Source organism: Dysidea avara, chromosome 13, assembly GCF_963678975.1.
Source record: "Dysidea avara chromosome 13, odDysAvar1.4, whole genome shotgun sequence".
Classification (NCBI taxonomy): domain Eukaryota; kingdom Metazoa; phylum Porifera; class Demospongiae; order Dictyoceratida; family Dysideidae; genus Dysidea; species Dysidea avara.
In genome coordinates this window covers 4,470,106-4,494,745 of record NC_089284.1, presented here as the reverse complement: position 1 = coordinate 4,494,745, position 24,640 = coordinate 4,470,106, and the positions used below count along the sequence as shown (strand labels likewise).

Below are 24,640 nucleotides of genomic sequence, written 5' to 3'. Positions count from 1 at the left end.
TTGATATAGTTGTTGGATACAGAAATAAAGAGATTTGCTATCTGTTTTTTTTTTTTTAAATTTAGATTCCAAAAAGTGGTTTTCCTTTCCATCTTTCACTCTCACGTTGATTTTCCTTTGTTAATTTATTTTGCAGTTCTGCAAGTTCCTTTTGAACAGATTTTGTTAATGTCGGATCAAGAGTGATCACTTGTTTAAAGTCACTTTTAGCTTCCTCAACATTCCAACAAGCTACGTGAGCCTTAGCCCTGCGATAGTAAGCCTTCACATTTTGTGGATCAATCTCTAATGCAGAAGATGTGTGTCTGATGACATCATGGTAATCATGTGATGCCATCTTGCACTGGGCGTAATTCAACAGTAGTGGTAACTTTTCGGATTCAATTTTATTCCACTCATCTGACTGAGGTTTTTCCTTAGTAACGAGCTGTTCCAGGTAACACAATGCTTCGTAGTATTTCTCAGCTGCTTCAGCAGGCTTTCCCTCTCTGTATAACTCATTGCCAATCTGTCGTAGCTTAGGTATGGCCATCCACTTTTGCTCGTCAGTTAACTGCCAGGAGTCTTGCTTGTACTCATCCGGCTGTTCAACCTTGACTAGTTCAATCTCAAACTGCAGGTGTGGTCTCTCAGCTGTTATCTTGTCGAGGTCATCATAACCAGTTGCCATGGCAGCATGGCCACAAGTGTGTTGATGTATTTCCTTTCCTGTTCGACGTTTTTCTGCCACATCACGAAATGCCTTTGACACGATCGGATACTCTTGTACAACCTTGTAATACACTTACTATAGCAAAACTGACTGATTAAATTCACACTTACATCTGGCTCACAGGTAAACCTGGCTACTTCATTAACATACATTCCACGAACCATTTCTTCCCATATCTTCAGCTTAAAGCTTCTCCCAATGATTAGCTCGAACGGACCGTTACCAATTTGGCGGCTATCGTCCACTAACGTAGTCTCACCATCTCGTCCTACGCGAAAAGTTCGAAAGTGAAAGGCCACCTGTAAACGACATCCAGGAATCAATTGTGGGATATCTCAGTGTCCTTACCTTCACATTCGACACAAACGTCGGTGCAGCAGTAGCGTCACCGTACCGTATAATTTCTTTCTTCACCATTCCTATTCTAATAATTTCGGTCTATGGAAGATGACGGCTTTCAGCTCGTGTCTCGCAAAAAGGCAGCACGTGCCAGCAAGGTGCACACACACAACGCCCAAGGTGAATACGACGGGATGGATGGTGTGGAGTTGACAAAGCGGATAGACAAGTTAAAGTACAAACAATTGTGTTGTTCATGTGCAGCAGTGCATACATGTTTCAAGGTTGGAGTTGATTGTCACAAAGTTTTACAAAGATACAGTCAGTGAGTGTATGAAAATGAGGTAATACCTGTCAGTGGTGATCCTATGTAGCTACCATACAAACAGCCATCTTGGAGGTATCACCTCCATCTCACCTGCTATGCTATGGAATAGGAAGGATTGGCAGTTGTCACATTGCTAGGACACAATTTGTCCTATTACTCTTATTAAGAGACCACCTGAAGGTATTATCTCACCACTGTCAATGACCTGCCTATGTGTTGTCATAGTTACAGGAGTCATCACTGTATGACCCAGTCCTTCACAAGGAAGAAGTCACTGCTATTGAACAACATGGTGTTAACATGTTGACTTGTAATGAGGTAATTAGAATACAGAAATTTTGACCAAGGAAAAGCTGACGAATCCACACTTCCACAGATTTGATGTATATGTTGAGAAAATCACATATCTAAATACCCACTTTTACAGGTTCTTAATAGTATGTACAAGTTGAGCTGAATCCTGAAAAACAGCTAAAAATGAAGTGATTTTTTTTTCTCAAGAGAATTAGCATTTTGGCCAACCAGATGATTAGTGGTGACAGTAAACGTGTCAACAGACACTTGTGATTTGGCTCCATTACAGTTCGGGAAAGGGTATCCATGTGTCAACGAAAAGATTTTGAAATATTTTTAGGTCAGGCAGTGCTACAAATGAGCCAAATTTCAAGACCATGTGTAATTCAATCCATGAGTTATTAAATGTTTTTGAGGATCCAGCTCAACGCGTACATACTATAGGTTTGACAAATCGTGATTTAAATTCATCAAAATTTCCCATCATGCAGCATCATTTTGCAATCACATACAGAAAATGTGAACACATCTCAGCCTGTGTCACAGTAATGGACTAATGGGGGACGTGGTTAGCATACCACCACTATGTACAACTTGTACAGTAATGTTGATTATTTGGTACAACATCTGATCCTCCCACACAAAAGTACAATATATTATAATTACTGTGGCATGTGTGTACAGAAAATATAGTACAAGAGGGGCATGTTGAATACATGAAAACAAGTGTATAATTACCTTTCTAAGTTTGTGGTTGACTGTAAGGTTGGGATTTATGGCAATGTTGATACACACAGTAGGACCTCGATTAATCAACCCTATGGACCTTATTGATAAAATGGCCATGATAGTGTGGGGGACTTCTGCAATTGAAATCAACTTGGTTTATGGCTTTTACAACATGGAACCATTGGGTAGTAACTACGCTGTGGTAATGCAAAATAGACAAAACCAGACCTAACGTCTGACATGTATACAAAATCACATGTATTTGTATTGGAAATATGTGTGCCTCACCCCTACTGTTTGAAGGTAAAAGTTCTCACACTATTGTTGCCATTTTTATTTTGTGATGTAAGGTCCATCAGAGTATGTTGTCATATTGTACACTCTGCATATTATATTAGAGCAGTTGTGTGGATCTGTTTATAATTTAAACAAATTTGCTGTTGAACATGGGATTAAATAAAAGTGGTGTCATTGTAACAGTATGTACCGTATTTACTCAATTTGTGCCCCAGGGGTACTATTTTTTGCCCAAAAAGATCTTTCAAGACCTCTTTCTTTCACTCAATTCCTTGTAGCACAACCATGTTACACCTCGTGGTACGTAGTCAATTTACTAATATCTGGAATTTCAATTATGTGACAGCTGTTTTAGGTCTTGCAGGCCAATGCCTTCCTTAAATTGAGATTAATACTAAAGGTATTAGAGCACTAGAAAGAGTAATTACGAAAGTATGGTGCGGTACTATTCAATGGTGTAAAATTAAAGTTATCGTCAGAAACAAGGATAAAGACCTTCAAACAGTACTGCACTATTTTGAGGGTATGGCACAAATTGGAGTAAATATGGTATTAGACAAAGGTATGCACACACTATTGATTTTTTCTTTGTTATTCTCTACAGGGTTGCAGGAGGACCCTTTCACAACCCACGTTGGTGTACATGTTACACTGTAGTTCAGCAATGTACAACAATCTACTGTGGGCTAATTGGAATAAGATGTCTCTAACTAATGTAATCCTAGTCAGTAACAAGCTTAGCAACTATCAATACAGGTAATTTAATGTCTATTGAAAAATGATTTAGTGGATACTATTTGCAGGTACGCCACTCAAGAACTAAAAGAAAAGTGGCGTTATATTTACCATGTATCCTATATTATGCGGAATGTATTCCTCCTTAACTAAAGGATGCTGTTCTATCCTTAACTTGTGTAGGCCATTACACTATGTAGAGAAGTGACTATTCACAACAACTATGAAGATGGAGTTGTGTTCAATGACATTGCAGTTCATGTGTTTCCACAACACCAGCTCAGCACCACACCAGGGACAGTGTGGGAGAATTGTATAGAACCTTCTGTTGACAAATGTGACAATGAAATTATCCTCTGAAATATTTTTTATGAGTGTATTTTATGGCATGAGCTTGATTCTGTGTTCCATTCTGAGTATCCCTAAGTTTAAGCTTATTTGCACGCTCCATTCCATTCTGAGTGTATCCCAAAGCATTTTTAGTGTTAAGCCCAAGCTGTGATTTCCAAATCTGAGTTTCCCACAAGTAATTCCATTCCTAAGCCTGGCTGTATTTCTGTATTTTTCAACTTCCAATCCAGAATGAGCATCCCAAAGGAATTATATCATGTAAGCTCCATTCCATTCTGAGAATCCCAATCCCAAAACCATCCCGTTAGTTTTCATGCATGATCCACAGGTCCATGCCTGTTCCACACACTGTGTAAATTTATAAACAAAACAATGTCAACAACAATAGATAATAATGCTCAAAAGTAACTAGTGATATTATGCATGTTAAAGCAGGCCCATACCAGCAATTAATGTCCCATGAGTTATGATCTGGAGCGACTCCTGCTTCGTCGAGGTGACCTAGATCTACTCCTGCTATACCGAGGTGAGTAGCTGCGGCTACGTCTTCGTGGAGATCGGGAGCGACTGCGATATGGTGGGGAGCGAGACCTGCTTTTGCCACCAGCTTCCTTTACATTGATGTAAGCTGTCTCACCCTAAATAACACACACCACAATTATAGCACTACAAAAAAGGACTTGTGCCACCCATCAGTAAAGCAATAAAATCACAACATTTCAGACAATGTAGGTATAGGTTAAACTAGTTACATCATTTGGGTGGCCACGTAAAACAATCTTCCTCACCTCATGAGAACGGAACTTGCTGTCATCCAAATCACGTACAGCTCGTTTCATGTGATCAGAACGAGCAAATTCCACGATACCAGTTCCATCCCTAAACACATCAGTAAATGTGACGTCACCAGCCTCACGGAAATGATCCTTCAAATCTTGCCAACTTCCGGTAGGCGGGAGGTTGGAGACAAGACACTGATAACCTTTACTCATTCTTCCACGGTCACGAAATCCGCCGCCACCACCACCACCACCACGACCTCCCCCGTAGCCTCTTCCTCGCTGCGAATGCCCGCCTCCCTTAGAGGACAAGCGAGGGAACTCTACACGGATACGGTATCCGTCAAAATCATACCCATCACGACCTTTAACTGCGTCTTCTGCATCCCTACATCAAAAACACAGACGTTATGTTCACTTCGTTGATGTATTATGACTTGGTTACCTTTCGTCTTCAAATTCCACAAATGAAAATGGCGGACCTTTTCGCGGTCTATCGTGAAGATCAATGTCCACTATCTTCCCATACTTGTAGAACAAATCTTCTATGTCTCTAACTCTCACGTCGTCCGGCAAGTTACCAACGTAAATTTTACAGTCGTTGTTTCCTGTTTCTGGGTACATTGCCCGAGACATGCGTAACAGCCCACAAATTTATTCCCTAACGCGCCCAACCTGACATACGCTCCCGTGCGTTTATGGTTTAATGAAGTATCTTGTTTTTTACAATTGTGCATAAAAAAGTACGTGATTGTTATTGGCATTTTAAGTTTTTGCTGAGTAACAATTTTACAATTACATCCCAAAAAATGGGACAATTCTGCATTTCTGCCTAGTTCTCATCTTATGAGAGTAATGAAATGTCAGTGGACTATGATGATCACTTCTTGGCATTATTTACCTGCAAAAAACAACTGACCATTTTATATCTATACTATACCAACTACTCACATCAGAGCAATCGGATTTCCATAACGTGAGGTTGTCTTGCAACAGTTGCAATATTAAACTACTATCCTTGTACACTGAAGTATTGAGGGTGTCTAAGTCTTTAATTGCATTGGTAAAAGCTGTCTGAGCAATTTGACAAGCCTTATCTGGTGACTGTAATATTTCATAATAAAATACAGAGAGGTTCAGAGCTAGGCCCAGCCTGACAGGATGGGTGGGTGGCAGCTCTAGTTCTGCAATGTCTGTGGCTGACTTGTAAGCCATTAGGCTACTCTCTGCAGTTTGTTTGTGAGCATCGCCAGTTGAAATCTCTGACAAGTAACGGAAGTAATCACCTTTCCTATAGAGAGAAGAGAGAGGTCTGCTAACTAGCATGAAGTTTTAATAAGTTGAATTGTATAATTCAGAGCATGGTCCACATTATTTTTTGAGGTTAGCCATTACTCCCATTAGTTGTGTTAGTACCAATTTTCCTTCTCAAGTTAGCCTTTTGGGACTTACATTTTGTAGTAAAACACTTTAGATTGGTTTTCTCCAGCTGATGGCAGCAGGTACTCATCAATGATTCCTAGGATGTCACGACAAATCTCTTTCAACTCACTCTCTACTTGTACTTGGTATGTGGTGATTGCTTGTCCTTTACTTGACCCATCCAGTCCCTCCTAGGGTACAACATCAAATATCATTATTACTAGATATTAACAGTACCATAGGGTGAGCCTAGAGACGACACTTTGTTGTGTAATTTACAATATATATAGGTACATATTGAGTACTGAAGATCAGCGAGGGGTGGCACATAGGTATGCGCTGTAGGTAGATCAGACTGTATTTATTTTATTTTCCAAAAAAATGTGCAGCCTCAGTTTGAGGATTAATGCACATATGAAACATGTATAAAAATGTTGTGGTCAAGTCTTGGCCCACTTTGCTGTTATAAGTGCCTTTCTCAATCTTTCACCTGCGACCTAGTGATGATATTAGTACTTTTCAATTGTGGGTTGAATTTTTTTATCCTTGATTGTTGACTTGACACAAATTTGGTGGCCTTGACCTGCAACTTATAGTTTGATAGCGATCACAGATCTGTGTCATCCCCTCGTGCAAAAATGTTACCCTGTGTTAATGCTGCCCACCATACCCTTGTAGGTACATATTTTACTAGTTGTATAAGTGTAAGGTCCAATTTTTAGCTTACTGATGGCTCATCTTCAGCAAAACTGAATTGTACTTTGAACTTGGGCACTTTAAATGAACCAATGGAATTTCGGTTACAATATTGATAGTACCTTGTGTTGCATGGCCGCACTGTATATCACCCGCCATGCTGTCCTCCTAGCACCAATAGCATTCTTGTAAGAAACTGATAGCAAGTTCCGCTCCTCAATCGTCAAATTGGCGCCCATCTTCACAACCCTCTTCATTATCTCCACCATTTCTGCATGATGCTATAAACACGCTTATTTAGTTACGATGCTTTACCATCATATCTCTCTGCCTGTTCAGCTAGTTTGGCTTGAAATAGCACGTCCTCACGATCTGCCATTTCGAAAAATTATTATATTTTTAATGAGGCGCTTATTTTACAATTTCATAAAATAACATGTATGCTGCTGACGACATTACAACATCTCTGTGGACTGGATATACGGAGGTATCCGAAGTATACACCCAATTTGATTGGATAGTCTTGCGGTAAGTGACATAATGTCCAGAATTAGCTCCGCCCATGTGCACCACTACTGCACGCAGTGAGTATAGCAGTCTGTTGGAGCCACGCCCCTCTTGTGGAGGTGGGGCTAATGCATGCCGCATCACATGAGAGTACATGTATGGCTTGAGGTCCAGAGTATCCTTAAATGACACTAGAGTGTTCACCTTATGAAGACTGCCCGGTAACCATGCTGTCCGTCTTATGTGGATCACTAGACATTGTGGTGCCTACAGTATTGACTGTTATCACACACAGACCACACTGTTGGAAGGTTACCTTGCCAATACGAAGACTCTTGAGGAATGTGGAATGTCCACTAGTACCCTGTGGTGATAACACTCCATTCCAGCACACCATATACAGTCTGAGTCCAAAGGATTACACTCATTTTTTGTACACTTAATTTCAGTTTCAGGATTCTAAATTCTGTACACTTTGCACAAGACAAGTGTCCTGATTATCAAAATGTCCACAATTCAAGGTGTCCTCTTTGATATGGGGAACACTAGAGTTTGCTATGCCATACCTTGTTACGATGACACAGCGGACACAACACATCCTTTACTGGCTCTGGCTGGACAAACTGTCTGAGACAAGTGTCAACTGATACCTGGAACAAGATCATGTGATCTGTAACCAGTATCATCTGATGCTTACCTGTTGGGTACCACCCAGTGCCATGCCTCCTGACAATGTCAGTGATAAACTGTCAAATGTCTCGTACTTGGTAGGGTACTGTGGATGACATTGGAGTACATGACGAATGCATCACAGTGCATGGGTATGTAAGGTCAGTTATAAGCTCCTGATAAGATTATAAAGCTAGTAATATAACTCAAGTTACTTTACTTACAAATGTAATGGGTTACCTAAGTAATAAAGTTACTGTAACAAATTTAATATTAAGAATTTCATCCAGGGATGGTGGAGCAGGCCAAAGAGTAAGGGGGCCAGGCCAGCTGAAAACAAAAAAAAAAAAATATCACCTGCTGACAATAGCTGCCCTCCACCAATTATATCTCTTTATTTATAACTACACATACGTAGCTAAGTAGCTTGTTACACTGCTTCTCCGAATACTAGAATACTGTGATTGCTCTATTAGAGTATCTAGATCTTGACTGTTCTATTAGAATATCTCGATCTTTTCTTGCAAACATTGTCCCATAAAAGTGGAGGGGGGGCATGGTCTCCACCTCCTATAATTTCATTGCTATAAGTAACGAAGCCTAGCCACAACAAAGTAACGAAGCCCACGTCTAATTAATGATTGACCAGTTTCTTTCTCTTGAATACTAAGATTTATACATTGTCCAACAACACAATCTGTCACGTCAGTCGTGATAAGGTGGTAGTTGCACACGTGACAGCAAAAGGTTGTGGACACAAAGTAATAATAATATGTAATATTATTATGTAATATTATTATAGTTACCTTATTTTATGGAACTGTAACTAAATAGTTTTAGTTGCAAGTTATATGCAATATGTAACGAGTTACTTCTAAAAAGTAATTATCCCAACACTGCTTTTAGAACCGCAAGTGTGGACTTGCTTCTTAGCCTGAACAGTCAAGTAAGGTGACGGGTGACTGAAACGCTAGAGTGGGGTCTAGGCATACTAACTGTGATACATGCAAATCACAAATGTGGAGTTGAATAAACCTTTCTTTAAGATAGTGAGTTGTTTTGATAAACATATGACCACAATCCTTCACTCACCCGATAACCACACAACACACACATCAATTCTCCAGCCAGCAATCCGGTGAACACACTGTTATGGTTTCTTCGTGGAGCAGTCACTTTGCCTGTGACAAGATTTTGCACCACTCAAACAGAGTACCGTGACAACATACCATTCCGAGAGTGTACACGATTGATCAATGGAGCCTGAAACAATATGAATTGCAGTAGATCGATATAATGCGAAAAGCACATGAAAAATTTGAGTGTCAGTCAGTACACAGAGAGCTTATTTAAAATGCAACTGATGCACACATTCCAAGGACACCCTCCCCTTCTACTACTCCATAGCCATAGCCATACATACCTTTATAATATCACTGATGCTTGACAAGCTATCAACACTATGATGTTCCTACATCATGGCTAGTAAACACATGGATCACATGAGCAGCATCATGTACCTGTTCCTCTTGTAGTGTGGATAGCAGCACGTGATAAAGCTCGTGTGAGTCCTGCAGGAAACTAAATAAGTGAGCACCACCACCTCCACCCACCTGTTGCTGCAGGTCAATCATCCATCCATGCTCCTGCAGTGCTACCAATACCATGTTTGGATTACAGTTGTCCTCTTCGACTGCTGGGTGGGTAAGTGGAGCCAGCACTTGATGTAGTGCACGAGCGAGTGGTCCCCCATTAGTATGACGTAGCCAGTTAATAAATGGTGGAACTGAAGCAAATGCCTGCACACACAATATATATAGCATATAGTTATCCACACAGCAAATATGTACTTGCAGTATGGCATTCAAGAAGCACGTATTCCCAAGGTTATACAGGCCGGGGTAATAATCTGTGAGGTACAACACAGAGTCATAAGGTAACAACCTAGCCTGCATATAGCCAAATGCAGTATCAGAACTAGCTATGCTGATAGCTCACGTGTATGATTGGCTCGACGCTCAAACGGCGACCCAAACAGCACATAAAATGTTCCTCCTAAAAAGAACGCTCCAGCAGAGACGGCCAGTAGCGTGTTCACTGGATCCAGCGCCATGTGGATTCTAACTAATTCAAGCAGCAGCAAAATGAACGGCCTAATCACGAGGAGGATATTTGGAGCAACTAAACAATTTTTGTCGACTCGTCTGGTGAGTATCCAAGTGAAGTGATAGTACGTGACTTGACAACAGTGCAAAGGGTTAGCAGTTGACTATTTAATTGGCGCAAGCGCCAACCTCGGCACTGCAGCGCTAGTTCTACACGCTCACACTATTCATCACAGTATATTTACGTGATTTGTATAATTCTGCATGCGTAGAAGCGTAACTGGTTAATCAAAATCTGAATGACTGCTCTATTAGGGTGGTTTATGATTGCCTGACTGTCAGATCCTTGATTTGGGGAGTCAAAAATCTTAGTTTCTATTAATGTTCTGTGCATAACCTAAAGGGCCATAGGCGGATCTGAGGGGTGCTGTGCCCCCCTGGCCTTTCTCTTGCCCCCCTTGGACTCACAGTACTATATTGATACCAGAAACTGGAATCATGCATTCACACTGTATTCAGGAGTATAGAAAGCCAATGGGCAAATAGAAGACAACTGTACATTGTAAGGAAAGAGAGGCAAATAAGTTTGAATTTTTGTGCTAAGACTGATATACTCTAATAGAACAGTCACAACTGTAATGTCATTATAACAATGCTAGCTACACCTTATTTTTGATTTAATACACTTTACCATCAAACAGGTTTTATCTCAGGCTAACTAATCTTTATATGCATTGCAGCATACACTTCGTTAGCTAAATGTTATCAAAATGCTCCCAAATTCAAACCTAGCTATAGGAGGTCTATCTTTTAAAAATTTATCTAACTACAGTCGTAAAACTATGTCTATCATTCATCCAGCTATGCTGAATAAAGTTATGCAACTGAATATAACTTGTGTACTAGGGTTCCTCTTAGTGGAATAAACACTGTTGTACACTAAAACTTCTTGCTCCCTCCTTGGCCCCCACTGACAGTGCCTCCTAGATCCGCCTATGCTAAAGGCAGTCTGTAATAGTGTTGATTTAGTTTTAAAGTACTATCATTTAATGTACTTTTAGTACAGTAAGTTAATTTAGTTCTAGTACTGTAGACAATGTTTGTGGAACAAATTTTTGTGGCTTGGACATCAATCTCTGGATCATTTCAGTACATGGGGTTTTCAATTTTCGTGGATAAGATGCCTGCGAAATCCACAAAATTTGTATCCCACAAAAATTTCATGTCTTATGGTATACTAGAATGCCTAATTTATGTTCTACAAAACTAAAAACTAAACTATAGAGTTCTTACAAGTTTGGTTCATATACAAAACTAAAATTGTTGCAACTTTTGGCTAAAATTTAAACGAATCTTTAGTTCAAGAACTAAAAGCTTTCATGCAACATTTTACCTAAAAGATCATTTTCCATAAAATTATTATAGTTACATAAGGCCTGGCCAAGTTGATTCACAGTTTATTGTCAGGGATATTTGAAAAAGTCATGCAGGCGGGAGGTCATTTTTCATACTTCATAATTCTTTTAACTTGGAAAAACATGTTAAACAGTAGCTTCACTCAGTAGCTAGCTACATACTTTAACAGCAATTTGATTACATTTATACTTACTCGTTTATCCAATCTCTCTTTAGAAATCCATTTTATTGAAGGTTTTAATGAGTCCCTGAGGGCGGGGATAATCGTTACGTTTGTTACATTGTTGCACACACCATGAATCAATACTAAAACGAGTTCGGGAGCATAAGCAATGATTAATCACGTGAATTATGAAATTATTGCTCTATTCCTAAAAACCCATGCGAGCGGTGACGATAAACTGTGAATTAACTTGGCCTGGCCTAACACACGTTGTAAATAGAGATCACTGTTACTTAAGCTGCTGTTGTCTGCACAAATCTGCTTATGTAGCATTCTTTCTTTTGCTTTCGTTCATTTGGAAGTTATTGAAGTAAGAGTTAAAACTTAATTTACTGCTGTTTTATTATTGTCAAGAGTTAATACAAATGTCTTGGTATTGTTACCTCATCAGTCTGAAGTTAATATGTAGTAGTAAACAGTCTTTAAATGAACACCACACTCTTATTATAGACCATGTGAGATCTAGAGAGTGGTCCTCTATCATAACACATGCACACAATAAGATACCATTTTTTAGGGCAAAAACTGTGTGCACTTTATGCTAGGAGAAATGCTGAGTATTGTTATAATTAATAAGTTACTAGGTGCCATATAGCCTAAATATTGTGAGGGATAATAGAGCAGATCCTCATTTATCTGAACATCTTTGGTTCTTTAGTAACCATATATATATACAGAGCTTTGTTCAATTACTCTATAATATTAGGAACAGTGCACACTGATGACAAAATACTCTAATAGAACAGTCACTTTTGCCATTCGGATGATCAAGGTGTTTGGATAACTGAGGTTCGGATAAACAAGGATCCACTGTATTTTCAAAGTTGAACAATGCAGCTAAAAATAATTTTCGCAGATTTACAAACAATCACAAAATGTATTAGACTTAATCAACCAAAATTGGTCCAACCCAAACCAATTTTCCTCACACACTTCTATACATACCACTGCTTCATCACCTAGCTAGGTATTGAGGTATTGAGCATAGCAACCATCCAGGAAACCAATTGCAAGGCAAACCGACACACCTCATCCTGAGTACTATTCGAGATCGAGATACCTAATAGAGCAGTCGGCAATTTTATAGATATGCCCCACCTACAACTTTTTTTCTATCTATTTAGTGATTTTCATCAGTAGCTATAGCTGGCTAGAGTTGAATAGCTATATGCACGAAAATGCAATGGAGGACAGTCAGTGAATCACTGTAATAGAGTTGGATGATCTTATCTGTGGGCCATGACTGTAAGATCTACAGTTGAACCAGGGGACATTGCATGTTGATGGTCCTCTAGAATTTCAGCAATCACCATACTAAGGAATTGTTTGAAGTTGATGTTCAAGTACAGGTAGATCATCAGATCCCGGCTGTTGTGGTTCCTTTGGCACAAGCCTAGACTGCATGTTGCTGGGGATCAAGTCACCACTGGGTCAGGGATTTTTTCTGCTTTCTTCACGTTTTAGTTGCGTGTTTCTGACTCCTTGTATTCACAGGATTTAAGCCTTTTCACAGGTGTCCCTAGTGGGATAGCCCATTGTGTTGTTGGTATGCATGCACGCAGTGACGCAGGCAAATTGTTCAGTACTGCAAATTGCACTATTGTGTGCTGCATACAACTTTTTAAAACTCACTGACAGTAGATATCAGTTGCAAATTGTCCTTAGAAAATGGTATGCATAAAATCCTTTGATCTTTGGGAGATAATGAGATCTTTAAAATCATGAAGGGACCTCTGGAGAGGTTCTCTAAAATGGTTAGAGACCTCCTATATGGCAGATAAGTATCTTCACATCTCCAGTTAAGGGAGTCAACGCACAACACACCTCACTAATGATCACTGATGTGCTGAGCAGCATTGCAGATTTCACAGTTGATCACTGATCTGCTATGCCTCCTTCAAGAGGCAGAGTAGATCAGTGAGCCTTCTTTTGTAGATAATAGTTGCCAGAACATTTGTTAGCTATCATGAAGATTACTACTAGTCTGTAAACGTATTCTCCATGGTTGAAATAAAATTATGCATTGAAGTGAACATGTTCATGCATGAAAAATTTTTAAACAGGAATGCAATTTGCAGTGAGGGTAACAACTAATTTTGATCAGGAGAGACCATTTTGGTATTCATTTTTTTCGTGGACCAATTTTTCGTGATGAGCAAAAGTTGGTCTAGCCCAGTCCGTGTAGCTACAATGTTAGCTATCCAATATGGGATCATGTACCATGGCAGAAAAAGTTGAATATCTTTGTGAACATTTTTTCTGTGTACAGCATAGTGATCTGTGAACTTTTCCCATGCTGGTCCCCTAGTAGGGTAGTAATTTATGAGTTTTCTTTATTTTAAGCTATGTATCAAAGCGACTGCTCTATTAGAGTGAATGCTCATGTAAGTTAGTGTTTAACCTGCATGAAAGTCGGCAAAGAACAACAAAGTATCAGCTGAAAATGATAAAGTGCCTAGTAACAAACTACAGGCTCCGTTATGTACTCTTTGCTAATATAATCTAGTCCAAGTGCTCAACAAATTCACTGTTAACACATGGAAAAATTGTTCCTGGGATCAGAGGACGCAACCATACTCAATCTGCCTGGACTACATTTGGTCACACAAAAAAGGGATTCTACTTGGACCATTTACATTCAAAAATGGTCCAACCAGACAATATTCATCTGGGTACAATTTACCTAGACTGGCAAACCTGGTACTTCAGCATGTGCCAGTGAACTAGCTAGCTAGAGTAATCGTGCTTCATCCGCACCATAAAGTTAATGGCAGCTAACTTGCTCGACCCATAGCTATGTGCATAATGTACTAAGATAGATTGTCCAATCATGCAAAAAATTATCATGAAATCATTTAGTTAGCTTCTTGGTACACGTGCAAGTGGTATATAGCTATTTGACACAAATAAGTTTGGGCTCCTCAACTTATTTGAGATAGAGATACTCTAATAGAACAGTCAGTTACCCTTATAGAGCAGTCATGTATGCAATAATAATTGTTACTGAACTAATTTCAGAGTTCAATTGCAAGTATACAGAGTGCACTCTGCATAAATTGTATTAACTAGTTACCATCTTTCTTAGTCCCCCCTCACTTAAAATTTTGTTGCTTTGCACTGTACCACATAATTTTTTGTACTGTACCAACTGATAAAGTACTATTGTTCTACACAGCTACACGACATTAATAGCTGTCCAGTTTACTGACTGTTCTATTAGAGTCACAAACATTGCACAAGGTTGCACTACCCACATCCAACTTTCAGTAACAATATCCATGGTGTGTATGTAATGCCAGTGATACAAGTCTTATCACATAATGTTGTTGCAGGCTGTGGCTGTCTACTCCACTAAACCTGAAGTTGTAATGGCTGCTAAGGAACCATTTCAAGTCAGCCTGGAGCCAGACAAAACATACTTCTGGTGTGCATGTGGCAAGAGCAAGAAACAGGTAAGTATTATGTACCTAGTGTGTTAGTGGTCACTACAATTGTTCCTACAGCCATTTTGTGACGGCAGACATAAAGGCTCCAAAATCCGCCCAATTAAATTCACCATCCAGGAGATTCCGGAATATGACAGTTTCCTGTGCGGCTGCAAACACACAAGTAGCCCACCATATTGCGATGGTACTCACGCAACTCCACTGATACAGAACTAAAATTTGTGCATGTATGTGGACATGCATGTCATTAACAAAAATATACTGTGACTGTATTGAACTATTTATTGGGAGTCAGTGCAAAATTGCTGGAGTGCTACTTGATTGTTGGAGGAGTCTGTGCGCATTGCGGTCACGACGTGTGATATTGATGTTGGCATTGTCACCAATGTGGAGACCACCAGATGTACTGTCAATAGTAGCAGCTGCTGCCTGAGTTACTTTTCTCATCTCATTAAACCAGACCTTGTGCTCGATTACAGACTATAGAAAAGATATGATGGTCACTGGCCTGATAAACTATCATATGTACCTCAAATTTGAACTGGTGTTCCTTGCGGTCACCGATCTTCTGCAGTTGGATACACTTGGCACCCTTCACTGTCAGTTCCCTGACCAGTACTTCTCCATCAAATGGAAATGCCATTCCACTTCCTTTAGCTATTGACTGAAAGGTGATTTAAGTTGCTCGCATAAACACATGAACACACACATGCACACACTACCCATACATACACCAAATGTACATACCATGCTATTGTCTGCCCACTCAAGCCTGTTAGGGTACAGTTTGATGTACTTGTGGTTCCAGTATGAAATGAGAGCAGCAGAGTTTAACTTCTGTGCCAGTCCCTGTAGTATACAGTCACCCTCAACCAGTGATGGAGAGTAGAAATCTACCAGTGTCATCACACTACATCATTACTGACGATATCATTACATACCAACATGTGCTTTGATGAACTTTTGTCGCTCCTTGGCCTCGTCCTTGTCACGAGCTGTATTCACCACTTCAAAAATTGAGTCTGTTAGTGGATCATCATGTCAAAAAATAAATACGACAGGCTATATAATATATAAACTAACCCATCATCTCAAACTGCCAATGAGCTCCAACAACAGTGTTGAAGTTTTCGTAACGATACTCATCATCTTCAGTCAACTGGAAGACAAAAAAAAAATATTTGTGTCACTGTGTTACTTCCACCCCCCCTCAATGGTGACACACCTTGATGCCTTTCACATCATCGTCATTAAAAGATCCTATGTCAAAAGTGTCTGCAGCATTCACCTCCCCTTTGGGTGGAATCAATGGAGGCTTCAACTAGCAAAAGAATACAAGCACAAATAACAAAACAATGGCTTAAAACTGTAGCACTTAAAATGAAAGTTTATCAGTTGGTTGTTTCATTGTAAAATTAACAAAATAATTTAAAAAAAACAAAAACAAAAAGAAAGGAAATTTAATAAGACATTGTGACTACCTTATTAGTGAGTATATTTGGAATGTTGCTTGCTGTCTATGCTGTGAAAATCTCACTACCTACTGTAAGTTCACTTGCAGTGTCTGGACAAATATTAGGCAATGAGTCATGGAAAATTGCACTTTTACCATCAGGCTCAATTTAGTAAGCATTGAATCCTTTATACATCCTCAAATATATATTTGCTAAAAGTTTTAACTTGAAACTTTGTTTACCAAAACTTTCACACTAGCTAGCTATACAGAGTATTTTTACCATTACACAACAACTATTGGACACAACATTACACCACACACAAAATATATTTAGAATCATATGTCGGATTTAGATGTCCACAGAACCACATCTTACAAAAAGATTATGTACAGATAAAAGTACTTTATAAAGTTGCCTCCTCATACCTTGCCTTCACGAGCCTGGTCCCAGTCCATATCCTTCAAGAAGGCACACTCCTTCACTTCCTGTGACCTGCAATGACATCACCCTCACTATATCACTGTTGTGACGGCCTGGTGCTCACCCACGACCTCGACAACCAAGTCGTGTCTTGTGGTCCTTAATCAACAGGCCACCAATGAGCTCCTGCAGCTGAGGAGACATGCTGGAAGAAAATGTGATCTCCTAAAAGGGAAAATTAGTGTGACTGAACTAATGTACTTTCATCCAACCTTCTCCAATGTCAGCTTATCAATCTCTTCTCTAGACTGAGTGCCATGCGGCCGGAATGGACTGTGACTATTAAAAAAATGACAGTACTCACTACACACACACACACACACACACACACACACACACACACACACACACACACACACACACACACACACACACACACACACTGACCCCTTGACTAGTTTATAACACACACATCCAAAAGAGAACCAATCTGCCGTGTAAGTGTAGTTGAGTCCTCTAGTGATCACTTCAGGTGCCATGTAACCATGGGTGCCACTGTCATGGCAACATGAGTGAACTAGCCAATCATACACGAGCATTACTCACACTGCAGAGCCATGAGATTCCTTTACAAAATCGAAGGCAAGTCCAAGGTCTGTTAGCCTCACATGTCCAGCTTCATCCAAGAGTATGTTAGATGGCTTAATTGGTAGAGGGGTGTGGTGAGGTAGATAACATGATGCTGTCATTTACCTTCAGGTCCCGGTAGACAATGTTGTTGCCATGGAGATGCTCCAACCCCAACAAGATCTCAATTATGTAGAAGCGAGCCTCATCCTCTGTGAACACACCCCTCTGAGTCAGGTGATAGTGAAGGTCACCGCCTATGCAAAGGGGAATTAGTATCCAATTTTTTTTTGGTACTTTCACTTTTTTGACATCAATGTGGTAATCACATGCCATGCAGGGCTTCATAAATACATTTGTATCATGGCAAAACTTCATCCCAAGTATCATGTGTGTATGAGCATGTACATGCATAGTTGCTTACTGCTGATCGCATGAATCTTTAAAAATTGTGTGACGCATGCGTATGTGTGCACACAAAAATTAAAATGTTTTGTTTCATAGAACAAGTTGCTTATGTTGGGAATCTTAGTCCCTGACATCAGCAACCTGTTCCGTGAAACAAAATGTTTTTAAATCTTGTGTGCACACACACGCATGTGTCACGCAATTTTTAAAGATTCATGCAATCAGCGTTAATAGCAGAAGTGTCGGCATTGTGTACACACAGGAACTGGAGCATGTCCATACATACAACTTGACACATCCACAGAACATTAGTTACACAAGTACAGAACTGCAGATGAAGAAACAGCACTAGCGAATGGCACTTATGATTTCAAGAACTTTGGAAAACCGCGTAGAATAGTTTGTCAATCCCATAAAATGCACTGGTGTCACTTTATAGCTACATGTACTTGATAGTGAAAGAGGTCACCATTGAGGACATTTAGTGATAACTTGGCAAAACTTACTTAACATGTGATGAAAGATAAAAGTAAAGCTAGAGAAAGTCTCCATATGCTGAAATAACATTTACACTACACCCCAGTTTTCCTGCATGATTGACATATTGAAACTGTTAAGGTTTGAACAATTTCCTCATTCCAATAAAACACCCTCAGTAACAGTATCAAATTCTGCACAACTATAGGGCCTCATTGCAAGATGTAAAATGGCCGAGCTACAGTGAAGCAAGCAGCAATGCAAGTAATGGGTGAATTTGCTTCAACTGTTTACCGCTAATGCCACAAAAATGTGAGCTAAACAAGTTTGAAAAATGCTTGATAGGCATATGTTTTCGTGTATTACACTAACGATAAAGGAAGCACAACACACTACAGTAACAAGAACGCACCCACTACACAACACACACCACCCACCCACCCACACACTACACTACACAACACACACCACACTACAACACTACACTACACTATACTACACATCATACCATTCATGAGATCTAGTACAAAGAACAGCTTGTCTTGGGACTGGAAGCAGTAGTACATGTTGACAACAAATTTGCTGCTGACACGAAGTAAAATGTTTCTTTCGTTTATTGCGACATCTTCTCCTTTCTTTAGTTTTAGTCTCTTTTTGTCCAAACACTTCAGTGCAAACCTGAAACAAGACACAACTAGGTACTGGCCTATCATACTTCTATTACTTATTATGTAACAGTGCTAAAAAATTCTTGATATTTTGTGTTTCAGTTATGCTAATCATTTCTGTGTCACAAGAGCCAATTTTCAATTTCTCCATTAATTTTGTATTATCTACTGCCCAAAATTTATTTGAAACAATGTGACTACTTAATCACACACACACACACACACACATTGCTTGTGATGAACATGACACAGGACTTCATGTCTGCAAAAGTACTTCCTTAGCAAGTACACTGTATAGGACTTCATCAATTGTGCATGGTTTGTTATTGATTTCTAGGCCATCTTCTCAAATTGCACTATAGCTAGTTAGCATGTTTCTCTGCACAACAAATTGCTCAGTGCAGACAAGGAGTGGGTGGGCTACTGCACAATAACAACATATAACAAACTTACATTTTCCCGGAGTCATCTTTTCTGGCTCCATATACCTCACCAAATCCTCCTCGTCCTATTATACGATGGACGCTGAAATCGGTGAGTGACATCTGAAATGGTGGGAGGAACTAGAATGGATCACATGACACACATGCTGGCTCACATGATAAGGAATATTTAGCTCAATGTATTTCCACTGACAGAATCTGGCATACTCAGGACTGCAGTGGGCAAACATAGTAAATACTAATTCTCTTTATATAGCAACATACCTTTTAAGGAATTCCTTAAACTTAGATCCTTCTATTAATAACATCAGCTCTCTTTTAATTTTCTATAACAAACAACAATATATTAACACTACCTGCCTTTTATGGGGTCCAAGTATTTATTGTAATTGGTGAGTTGAATTAGTACAGTGACACACCATTTATACAATGTAGCTAGGGATCTGCAATACACCTATATTTAGTCATGCCAAAGTATTAACAAAGCCACAATACTATATACCAAGGCCCAATACCGAGTTGTGATACCAAAGGCAAAATATCAAATATATTGTAGTGGTTAATAGTAAAATACATTTTGTGGCATCAAACTAAACTGTGTGCTTACAGAATGGGTAGCTGAGCTTTTCACCTTGCTACAACATTTGTTGTACAGTATCCATTCATGGGCAATACCTATATGTATATGTTAAAGTATAGCCACGAGTGCTATATGAAAAATAAAGTACTCGGCGCTTGGCCTCGATGCTAATAAAGCACGAGGCGAAGCACGAGCAAGGCTATGCTTTAAATGATTTATGGAACTTTCTAGTCGTATAGTTTCACCATACACTAGGACTCGTAATTAACAAGCGTTGCACGAACTATTAGCAGCCTGAACACATACAAACTAGTTTAACAAAGTAACTCATGCGTATTTCACCATAGTTTGGCATAGTAGACGTTCATAGCGTATTTTGGCAGGTTTTGCTCACAACCCACAATCGATTCTATGTGAGTCACATGGTGAAGTATTTCCGTGATATCTCCAGGACTTGTCCGTTTACATTAACAAACGTAACAGCAACGTTACCTTCTCCCACCCATCATCGAAGCATTTTGGTATGTCTATAAAAGCAATCCAGTGGTGGAACTCGTATTGGCTGGGGTGATTGATCACCCAGCGTGGCGAGGCTATCAGCCTTCACCGGCTTGGGTGATTAGTCGTACTGGCGCGAGCCCCGTAGGCTATTAACCTACACTAAGGCACGTGGGCAACTGTGCTTTATTGCCCACAAAGAGTGCTTTATTGCACCACAAAGAGTGCTTTATTGAACAAATAAAGCACTCTTTGCGGTGCAATAAAGCACTCTTTGTGGTCGATGAAGCAGTTGGCCGACTGAGAGTGTACTTTATGAAATTTAAAGTACACTTTTTCCATTGATCTCGCCCACGCAAAGTTCTATAATTAGTAATAATGAGGTATACCGAATAAAGGTTTTTGGCAATACTGCAGCAGAGCCCTAATTAGATACCACTTCTTTTATAAGACCACCTTGTTACAGTGGCCATGTCAAGTAGGTCTGTAAGATGCCATTAAAAAGATCATCTCATTAACTAAGGTGTACTTCATGACCTCATTAACAAGGACTACAACCCAATAATAAGGTTCCATTTTTCCCCCTACCCCAGACACTCACATACCCTGAAGACATGAGTTGGAAAGGATTCCTCCTTAAACGTTGTGCTAATCTCATCTGTGAAGTCCTTGTTGTACAGCTATTATAGATCACATGAGCTACTACTATTGATCACATGATCTCCTTACACTCTCATTTGCCAAAAGATCAGGCATCAGGTGAGTATCAAAAATTGCCCGAGCCATCGACTTCCTTTTCTGCACTGACACTGTGTGCTCGTAATCCACTATCTAAAATAATAATGATCAAGACAACTATAATAAAACTTCAAAGAGAGTATATACCACTTGGCATAATGTAATAATCAACATGACTCAACATTCATTGTTGAGAACCATTTACTGCTATCCCATCATAACAACGAACTAGTAGAAAACTGATATATAGGTAGAACAGCTAACTATAACTATGTATGCGTTGAGATGGATCCTCAAAAATATTTACATGCTTGACCTGCTAAAAATGTTTCAAAATCTTTTCGTTGAAATTCCCGACACAATATTTGTGGTCAATCAAAATTCACACATTTCCTATGGAGAAGCCATAAAACTCTGTGTCCATTACAACCCTTTCCCAAACTTGTAACCACACCCGTGTAATGGAGCCAAACCACACATGTGTGTTGTTGACACCACTAATCATCTGGATGGCTGAAATGTTAATTTTCTTGAGAAAAAATCACTTTATTTAATATTTTACAAAATACCTCTCTGATCAGATTAATGGTGCATGCAGTTTAAAGTAAACACATCTCACTCAAGCAAAGAAATTTAAGCTTCTTCATACCAAGAATTCATGAACTCTTCTTCATACTTCAGAAGACAAAACAACCAATTAGTAAAAACATTTAAGAACATAGTTGAGTCTGTTTACACTTGTTACTGGGAACATTTAGTGCTGTTTACACCAAGTCATAAAATGAAATGAAAACAAATTGCTCACTACAAGTACATAAGAAGAATGGCACTAGGTTCCCTTTGTTGTGCTTTCTCTTATACAAATTCTTTTAAATTGGGAAATGTAAAATATGTCTAAACTATGATGACAGCTTTTGAATATAATAACACCTTTCAACTATGAAATACCCACAGTCTTGTTCTCATCAAATTTCACATAAAATAAACATGCCAGTGTGCCAGAGCTACACCAAAACTTCAAATATTCCCTAACCTAGACAGAAAAAGAGTACCATGTAACAAAAAAGGAGAGGCCAAGGGTTAGTACAGAAACCACAGAAAGTAAATCCTAAAGATGAATTAACATCATCATCATCACCACCAGTGACATTATTCATACCCCCAATGCGTGCGGGGAGATTAAACACAGCTATTAGTAAACATGCGTGGGCAACATAAAAAAATGAAAATACTGTGGTCAAACAAATTACATGATGTGTGATGATGAAACTAAAGGCATCTGTATTGAACCTAACACAACTATATAAAGACAGGTTACACCGTATAAGGAGCATAGTACATGTTGTTGACATGCGCACTATATATAGCCATAAACAAGAGCAATTACTACTAGGTGTGTGCAAATGCAAACCAAGCCATGGCTCACATGATCCACTATCAACCATAAACAGCATGACAGCTGTACACCAACACACTCAACACCTCACCATAACAGTCTGACTACAATACACAACATAGCCACCGCAGGCACAACATTATACAATCTGACACAAGCCATCAGTCAGTATTTCAGATATTGTGCGCAACCAGTCAGTACTTTAGTTAGTGCAATGAACACGTAAAAGTTCTGTTTAGCATTTGTGTGCTTTGATTTGTACAGTATACATAGAACAAAAGTCATCATAAATGTCGTCTATTATATAACAAACTCAATCCACTTTCAAAGCAGTTCTGAATTCACTATTATATATGCCGTATGTGAAATTGAAACCAGTACAGAAAAGGATTCAGTCACTTATTGAGACTGGGGAACATTGCGGTTTCCAAAGTGTTACTCCATAAAAGGCACACACATAGCATGTGACAAAACTGTCTCATGACTTGCTAGTAAACTCAACATCTTAACGTGCACGTGGCTTCCATATTTCTGCTAAACAAACAAAAAAATTACAGCTGCTGACGATCCCTTGATCATCAAGCTCTATAATATATGCTAACAGGATAACCATACTGCTAATTCTCCATCCAAATACTCAACTGTTTACCTGATAGCTGAAGGCCATTTCAGGGAACAATATCATTATAATTTTTTGTTGACAAGTCATCCATTTAAGAGCTCGTAGGATAGTTTACCTGTAATCAAACTCTTCTTTGTTTACTTACAACCCTACCCCTTATTGTGTGCCCTTGGTTCACGGAAAGGCTCCTCATAATACCTCTACTGTTGCATATTACATGGAACAGTGTTGATGTAGCATTCATTACAACAAGTCCTGACAAGACTATCACATCACATCACGAGTTGTTATGTGATGCTGAACTCTTGCAAATGATGTTTTCTGCTGTTAATTGTGATTACAATGAAATACATTTAAATGGCGCAGTACTCCAGTCAATTCATATGAGCTATGCACATACATCACTAAACCTCAGTCACAACAAATATTATGACAGGTCAGCTATCCAACTACTTCTAAATGCAGTCAGAATGAGAGATGGGCTGAACCATGCTATACCAAAGGGTAGACTTCAGTTACACGATCCCCGTGTCCTATAGCTTTGGTCAAACGGACACCCTCCAACACACAGAGTACATCCTTGAAGTTTTTTACGTATGACAAACATGAAGTATCGTGATCTTCTCTTTTGTTTTATTCACTATTCAAAGTCTTCGTTTTGGGAAAGATTGATCAGGGACAGCATCGTGAGCCACATGACATAAAACTTAGTTCAAAAACTAACAGAGATAAATTAGTGATGACAAAGAGGTGAGTTGTGGTCCACACAAGGTCAACACATTACATCACCAATAAACACCCCACGGGTAATGAAAACTAAAGCCTTCCAACTGACAACCATCATAATAAGGCTGCGACTGTCACAAATATGGTAAGAGCATAGGGAAACATTCCGTAGAAACAACACAGAAGTTACTGGGAAATAGTGAAATAATCTTTTACACTTCAATAAACAGCTGTTGCTATAAACAAGAGTACATAATAATAGAAGAGAGAGGAGAGTGTCTAACTGCTATAGATTCGCCAAACGCACAGCGCTCAGACATTACGCAATCATCTATAGCCACCAAAGGTGACAAACGGCGCTGCTATTTCGATTATAGGCGCTGCCCTCTGAAGTAGGCTTCAGCATTATACTGCTTCAATCAACAGATATTAACAGTCTTCTGTTCACAAAAAGGTATTGATATATGGCTAGCTGTTCTATGGATTGAAGTAGGAGGGTTTGAGCGCTGTGTGTTTGTACAGCCTATATTGA

At 39.3% G+C, this 24,640-nt stretch overlaps 7 protein-coding genes across 8 annotated transcripts in view; 2 read left to right on the top strand and 5 right to left on the bottom strand.

Moving 5' to 3' along the window:
- LOC136242727 (AH receptor-interacting protein-like) lies at positions 1-3,633 on the bottom strand. The gene is made up of 3 exons (XM_066034180.1): positions 1,061-3,633; positions 823-1,011; positions 1-772 (listed from the first exon to the last, which is right to left on the bottom strand). The coding sequence occupies exons 1-3, from the start codon at positions 1,127-1,129 to the stop codon at positions 62-64; spliced, it is 969 nt and encodes a 322-aa protein (XP_065890252.1). The 5' UTR covers positions 1,130-3,633; the 3' UTR covers positions 1-61.
- LOC136242728 (SRR1-like protein) lies at positions 875-3,832 on the top strand. Its single transcript, XM_066034181.1, has 7 exons — positions 875-1,286; positions 1,336-1,376; positions 1,426-1,559; positions 1,605-1,697; positions 3,304-3,455; positions 3,503-3,548; positions 3,618-3,832. The coding sequence occupies exons 1-7, from the start codon at positions 1,153-1,155 to the stop codon at positions 3,792-3,794; spliced, it is 777 nt and encodes a 258-aa protein (XP_065890253.1). The 5' UTR covers positions 875-1,152; the 3' UTR covers positions 3,795-3,832.
- LOC136242729 (serine/arginine-rich splicing factor 1-like) lies at positions 3,773-5,279 on the bottom strand. Of its 2 annotated transcripts, XM_066034184.1 has the most exons (4): positions 5,010-5,279; positions 4,574-4,952; positions 4,229-4,423; positions 3,773-4,133 (listed from the first exon to the last, which is right to left on the bottom strand). In XM_066034184.1, exons 1-3 carry the CDS (start codon positions 5,198-5,200, stop codon positions 4,250-4,252), a joined length of 744 nt encoding a protein of 247 aa, XP_065890256.1. In that variant the 5' UTR covers positions 5,201-5,279; the 3' UTR covers positions 3,773-4,133; positions 4,229-4,249. The 2 variants fall into 2 exon arrangements, with proteins under 2 accessions (XP_065890256.1, XP_065890255.1); XM_066034183.1 differs by lacking the exon at positions 3,773-4,133 and having other exon boundaries at positions 4,139-4,423.
- A 44-nt stretch (positions 5,280-5,323) lies between these two features.
- Positions 5,324-7,164, bottom strand: LOC136242730 (14-3-3 protein epsilon-like). The gene is made up of 5 exons (XM_066034185.1): positions 6,998-7,164; positions 6,805-6,953; positions 6,017-6,177; positions 5,516-5,855; positions 5,324-5,465 (listed from the first exon to the last, which is right to left on the bottom strand). Exons 1-5 carry the CDS (start codon positions 7,059-7,061, stop codon positions 5,445-5,447), a joined length of 735 nt encoding a protein of 244 aa, XP_065890257.1. The 5' UTR covers positions 7,062-7,164; the 3' UTR covers positions 5,324-5,444.
- Positions 7,093-10,151, bottom strand: LOC136242726 (ubiquitin carboxyl-terminal hydrolase 30-like). Its single transcript, XM_066034179.1, has 11 exons — positions 9,857-10,151; positions 9,709-9,767; positions 9,472-9,657; positions 9,379-9,429; positions 9,282-9,329; positions 9,088-9,121; positions 8,951-9,039; positions 7,887-7,964; positions 7,756-7,839; positions 7,506-7,553; positions 7,093-7,456 (listed from the first exon to the last, which is right to left on the bottom strand). Exons 1-11 carry the CDS (start codon positions 9,969-9,971, stop codon positions 7,094-7,096), a joined length of 1,155 nt encoding a protein of 384 aa, XP_065890251.1. The 5' UTR covers positions 9,972-10,151; the 3' UTR covers position 7,093.
- LOC136242731 (CDGSH iron-sulfur domain-containing protein 3, mitochondrial-like) lies at positions 9,937-15,325 on the top strand. Its single transcript, XM_066034186.1, has 3 exons — positions 9,937-10,065; positions 14,935-15,054; positions 15,106-15,325. Exons 1-3 carry the CDS (start codon positions 9,970-9,972, stop codon positions 15,262-15,264), a joined length of 375 nt encoding a protein of 124 aa, XP_065890258.1. The 5' UTR covers positions 9,937-9,969; the 3' UTR covers positions 15,265-15,325.
- LOC136242722 (beta-adrenergic receptor kinase 1-like) overlaps positions 15,262-24,640 on the bottom strand; it is a 16,464-nt gene continuing 7,085 nt past the window's right edge. The window contains exons 4-21 of the mRNA XM_066034176.1: positions 21,356-21,457; positions 21,232-21,306; positions 19,813-19,874; positions 19,704-19,761; positions 19,559-19,650; positions 18,946-19,115; positions 17,679-17,809; positions 17,532-17,626; positions 17,373-17,480; positions 17,198-17,264; positions 17,050-17,150; positions 16,931-16,997; positions 16,274-16,369; positions 16,132-16,207; positions 15,990-16,070; positions 15,796-15,941; positions 15,578-15,712; positions 15,262-15,528 (exon numbers count right to left, since the gene is read on the bottom strand). Coding sequence (XP_065890248.1) covers positions 15,340-15,528; positions 15,578-15,712; positions 15,796-15,941; positions 15,990-16,070; positions 16,132-16,207; positions 16,274-16,369; positions 16,931-16,997; positions 17,050-17,150; positions 17,198-17,264; positions 17,373-17,480; positions 17,532-17,626; positions 17,679-17,809; positions 18,946-19,115; positions 19,559-19,650; positions 19,704-19,761; positions 19,813-19,874; positions 21,232-21,306; positions 21,356-21,457 — 1,851 coding nt within the window. The 3' untranslated portion in view covers positions 15,262-15,339. The remainder of the gene's footprint in view (positions 15,529-15,577; positions 15,713-15,795; positions 15,942-15,989; positions 16,071-16,131; positions 16,208-16,273; positions 16,370-16,930; positions 16,998-17,049; positions 17,151-17,197; positions 17,265-17,372; positions 17,481-17,531; positions 17,627-17,678; positions 17,810-18,945; positions 19,116-19,558; positions 19,651-19,703; positions 19,762-19,812; positions 19,875-21,231; positions 21,307-21,355; positions 21,458-24,640) is intronic.